Below are 4,470 nucleotides of genomic sequence, written 5' to 3'. Positions count from 1 at the left end.
TTTTGTTTCTCAGGGGAAAGGAACAACCGTGTCCAGGGGACGGAAATACCCGGGCGGCCCAGCTTGACGGACAGCCACCAAGGAGCGGGCAAGCCCAGCCTGCGAGCCCTGATTGGTCAATGGCCCCGGAGGGGCGGGGCGGGGCGTGCCCGGCTTCGGCGGCGCCGGAAGCGCGGGCTCAGACGCCAAAATGGCGACAGTGGAGCCGGACGCTCCGTGCGGGCTCTGCAGCGCTCCCGCGGCCCCCTACACGTGCCCGCGCTGCCACCGCCGCCTCTGCTCCCTGCGCTGCTACCGCGCCCACGGCTCCTGCGCCGAGGCCTTTTACCGCGATCAGGTTCTTGAGGCGTTGCGCGCTGAGCGCAGTTCTGCCCGGGTCCCCGCGCTGCCCGGGCTGCGCGATCTACGCGAGCCCGGGGATCCAGCGCGGCCTACAGGCCGCGGTCTGTGGGTGCATCTCAGCGAGGCGGAGCGCGACGGGTTCCGGCGGATGCTGAGTTCCGGGGAGGCCGCGGCGCTGCTGCCGCAGTGGCGGCCGTGGTGGTGGCGCGGGCGGGGGCGAGTGGAGGAGCTCGGGGACGGCTCGGGGGCCGAGGAGGAGGAGGATGAGGAGGGCGGCGAAGGCCGGCCCGGCCCCGCGCCGCCCGTGCCAGCCTCGGTGCCGCCGCTGAGCGCCCTGCGCGCCGCGCCGCCGTCACCCTTGGTGCGGTTCCAGCTGCCGAACGCGCTCTTCGGTTACGCTTTCGCGCTGAGCCTGCACGGCGGGGACGAGACGCTGCTCCCCGAGCTCCCCGACGCCGCCATCGCCGCCTCGGCCGCGCTCCGCGACCGCCGCCCCTTCGCCAGCACGGCCGAGGCGCTGCTGAGCGCCCGGCGCGACGCCCGAGCCGCGGGGCTGCCCCTGAGCCCGCTCGGCGACAGCGGTGCGCTCCTGGCCGTCGCGCAGCTGCTGGAGGGTCGCGATAGTCGCGACCCCGGCGCCGACGTGGCGGCGGCTCTGTGGCACCTGTGGCGGCTGCTGAAGGCGGGGGCGCGGGCGCTGCCGCCCCCCGAGCGGAGCCGCTTCCGAGGGGCCCGCAGGAAGGTCGGGTTCCTGCTGAGCTGGAGCCGGGGGGCCACCGAGGAGCTGGCCCAGCTCGCCCGGGAGGCGTGGGGGGTTCACGCCGAGGTGGCCGCGGAGGAGGCGGCGGTGGCCGAAATCAGGGAGGGGCTGGAGAAGGTCTGGGGAGGCCCCCAGCCACCCCCCAGGGAGGGGCAGGCGGATCGGGCACCCTGGGTGGTGATGGAGGGGGCCGAGGAGGTTTTTGGGGGTCCCCAGCCGGCCCCAGATGACAAGGGGGTGCGGGGTCGGCAGCTGATCGAGGAGCTGGACTGAGATGGGCAGACACCAAGGAAACACCCGGGAGAGAATCCGCTGGTTAAGGGATGGGACTGATGAACATCCAGAGAACCAGGCCTGGGAAAGCTGCTCGTTAAGGGACAGGACTAATGAACATCCAGCAAAGCCCTGCCAGCAGTGACTCTCATTAAGCGATGGCACTGAATGATCCTGGCTCGTTAAGGAGTGGGACTAAGCAAGGTCCCACAAACTGAGAAATGACGCTCTAAGGAACAGGACTCATCAAGGGAGGGGTTAACGAGAGCCCCGGGATGCGGATTCAGGAGAGAACCTGATCCAGACCAAGGAACCAGGCCCAGAACCGCGCCTTACAGCTGGGACTAAAGGACAGCCCACAAAGCAGTCCCGGGAGTGACGCTCACCAAGGAGAGGGACTCAAGACTGGTGAGGTTCCATTAGGAGAGATCCTGAATTAATTAAGGGTGTGAGCTGGTGAAGGGCTGGTCAAAGTGGCCCAGGGAAAGCTGTGCAATAAGGGATGGGAGCAACCAGAGCCCAAAGAACCAAGAGACCCTTCTTGTTAATGACCTGGCCAAAGAACATCCAGGAGTAAACTGACCCCAAACAAGCGCCTTGTGCTAATTAATAAACGCGGGCACTGGTTAATAAAAGTGGGTGCTGATGAATGCGGGCATTTATTAATGAAGGAGGAACTGATTAGCGAAGAGGAAAACCAGTTAATGAAGGGGGGCACTAATGAACACAGGCATTAACAGAGCCAGAAAGGAGACCCCAAGACTTTATTACAAGTGATCCACAGCGATGGGGCTGTGGAACCCCCTGTGACCTGGGGGGGTCCCAAGGGGGTCCTGGGAGTCCCTCAGTCCATGGGAGAGATCCCGGCAGTGTCAGTAAATGCTGGGGGTGGGAGCTGGGGGGTCCCGAAGGTGCCCCAGTAGATGGGGGGAGCCCAGGGGGTTCCACAGGCAACGTGGGGAGTCCTGGGGGGGTCCCTCGGTGGGTCGCAGGGGGGTCTCGGAGGAGCCCTCAGTAGACGAGGGGCAGCAGGCGATGGGGGACGCGCTGGCACAGGCCCCCCCAGGCCCCCCCAAAGCGGCGCCGCTGCCGCCGTTCCCCCACCACCGCTCGGAGCTCGCGGAGCACGGCCCCCGCCAGGAGCAGCAGCAGGGCCGGGGACAGGCCTGGGGGGACACGGGGGCCGGGGAGAGGCCTGGGGGGCTCCTGGGTGTGGAGCAGGTTGGGGGGGGCAGTTGGGAGGGACTGGGTGTTGGGGAAGGGAGAGACGCCCAGTGGGGCAGGGACAGGGGGCAGGAACCCGCATGTTTGGGCTGTTCAGGGGACACCCAGGTGTCTGCAAGGGCTTTGGGGGGCTCAGGTGCCTGGGAGGGCTCGGGAGGGACACAGGGTTTGGGGGGCTCAGGGGGGATACGGGGTTTTGGGGGGTCTCACCGCAGGGGAGGGTCCAGCCCAAGGCCATCAGCAGCTCCCCGAGGTCGTCGGGGCGTCGCACGAGCCCCCACCAGCCCCCGGCCAGCAGCACCTGCCCCGTGGCCGTGGGGACCGTGGGGAGACCTGGGGCGGGGGCAAACAGGAGTTTGGGGGGTCCCAAATTTGGGGCTCCTCGGCGGTTTGGGTGTCCCGGGCCTTTGGGGGTCTCACCAGCCACACGGGGGTCTCGGGGGTCGCGGCTGAAGAGGCTCCTCTGGGTGGTGGCACCGTGGAAGATCCACAAGCCCAGAGCTGGGGGGGAAGGGGAGGGGGATGTCAGGACCCCCCGAATTGCCCCGAGACCCCCCCCGAGCTCCTCACTGCCCCCCCCCAAATCCCCCCAGTTCCCCCTGAACCCGCCCCAGTGCCATTCCCGCAGTGAATCCCCAAACAATCCCATTAACCCCGAATCCCACCGATGCCCCCAAATCTGCTCCCGTGCCCCCCAGATCCCCCCATGCCCACCGTAGAGCCCCCCACAGGCGGCGCCCCCGGCTCCCCCCAGCCCCTGCTGGGGTCTCCGCAGGAGCAGCAGCGCCGGGAGGGGACCCCCAAAAGGGCCCCAGGCCAGAGCCCCGAAGATCGCCAGGAACCCCCCGGGCCCGGGGGCAGAATTCTGGTTCAGCTCCTGGGGAGGGGCAAGAGGTGAGACCCCCACAGCTCCCCCCTGCCCCAAACACACCTCACCCCCCGGGGGCACCCCAAAAACCCCTGGGGACCCAACAGACCCTCCCAATGCCCCCGGGGGAACCCAAAAACCCTGGGGATTCCATAGACCCTCCCATAGCCCCCAGACCCCCCGGGGGGACCCCAAAAACCCCTGGGGACCCCACAGACTCTCCCATAGTCCCCAGACCCCCTGGGGAGATCCCAAAATCCCCTGGAGACCCCACAGAGCCTCCCACAGCCCCCAGGGGGGACCCCAAAAATCCCTGGGGGTCCCACAGACCCTCCCACTGCCCCCATAGCCCCCCCTGGGGGACCCCAAAGACCCCCGGGGACCTTACAGATGCTCCCATAACCCCCGGGGGGAACCCCAAAATCCCCTGGGGACCCCACAAACGCCCCCATAGCCCCCCCATATCCACCCGCAGGCGCCGCAGCACCGGGACCCCCTGAGCGGCCACCACGAGCACCAGGGGCAGCGATGGGGACCCCCAAAGGCGCTGCTGCTCCCCCAGGGCCGCCGCCAGCACCAGCAGCTGGGGACAGAGGGGACACGGGGACATCGGGGACATCGGGGACATCGGGGACACGGGGGGGACAGAGGGGACACGGGGGGGACAGAGGGGACACGGGGACATTAGGGGGACACAGATGGGGAACAGCGGGGGAAAAGCTCGTTAACCCCCCAGGCTCTCGTCCCACTGCTCCCAGTCCCTCCCAGTTTGTCACAGTAACCCCCAGGTGCTCCCCCCCCCCATTGTCCCCAGATCCTCCAGTGGCTCTCGTCCCACTGCTCCCAGTCCCTCCCAGTTTGTCACAGTAACCCCCAGGTGCTCCCCCCCCCCATTGTCCCCAGATCCTCCAGTGGCTCTCGTCCCACTGCTCCCAGTCCCTCCCAGTTTGTCACAGTAACCCCCAGGTGCTCCCCCCCCCCATTGTCCCCAGATCCTCCAGTG

At 68.0% G+C, this 4,470-nt stretch overlaps 2 protein-coding genes across 3 annotated transcripts; one reads left to right on the top strand and one right to left on the bottom strand.

Annotated features, from left to right (window-relative positions):
- The first annotated feature begins 185 nt into the window (after positions 1 to 185).
- Positions 186 to 2,025, top strand: ZNHIT2 (zinc finger HIT-type containing 2). The gene has a single exon (XM_039697099.1). The coding sequence runs from the start codon at positions 191 to 193 to the stop codon at positions 1,373 to 1,375; it is 1,185 nt and encodes a 394-aa protein (XP_039553033.1). The 5' UTR covers positions 186 to 190; the 3' UTR covers positions 1,376 to 2,025.
- Positions 2,026 to 2,120: 95 nt separating this feature from the next.
- Positions 2,121 to 4,084, bottom strand: LOC120496543 (delta(14)-sterol reductase TM7SF2-like). 2 transcript variants are annotated; one of them, XM_039697101.1, is made up of 5 exons: positions 3,937 to 4,084; positions 3,314 to 3,476; positions 3,020 to 3,100; positions 2,810 to 2,932; positions 2,121 to 2,541 (listed from the first exon to the last, which is right to left on the bottom strand). In XM_039697101.1, the coding sequence occupies exons 1-5, from the start codon at positions 4,075 to 4,077 to the stop codon at positions 2,387 to 2,389; spliced, it is 663 nt and encodes a 220-aa protein (XP_039553035.1). In that variant the 5' UTR covers positions 4,078 to 4,084; the 3' UTR covers positions 2,121 to 2,386. The 2 variants fall into 2 exon arrangements, with proteins under 2 accessions (XP_039553035.1, XP_039553034.1); XM_039697100.1 differs by having other exon boundaries at positions 2,810 to 3,100.
- Positions 4,085 to 4,470: the final 386 nt, after the last annotated feature.

This window comes from Passer montanus, unplaced genomic scaffold (genome assembly GCF_014805655.1).
Source record: "Passer montanus isolate IOZ18808 unplaced genomic scaffold, ASM1480565v1 scaffold1165, whole genome shotgun sequence".
NCBI lineage: Eukaryota > Metazoa > Chordata > Aves > Passeriformes > Passeridae > Passer > Passer montanus.
This window is presented reverse-complemented; position numbering and strand designations above follow the sequence as displayed.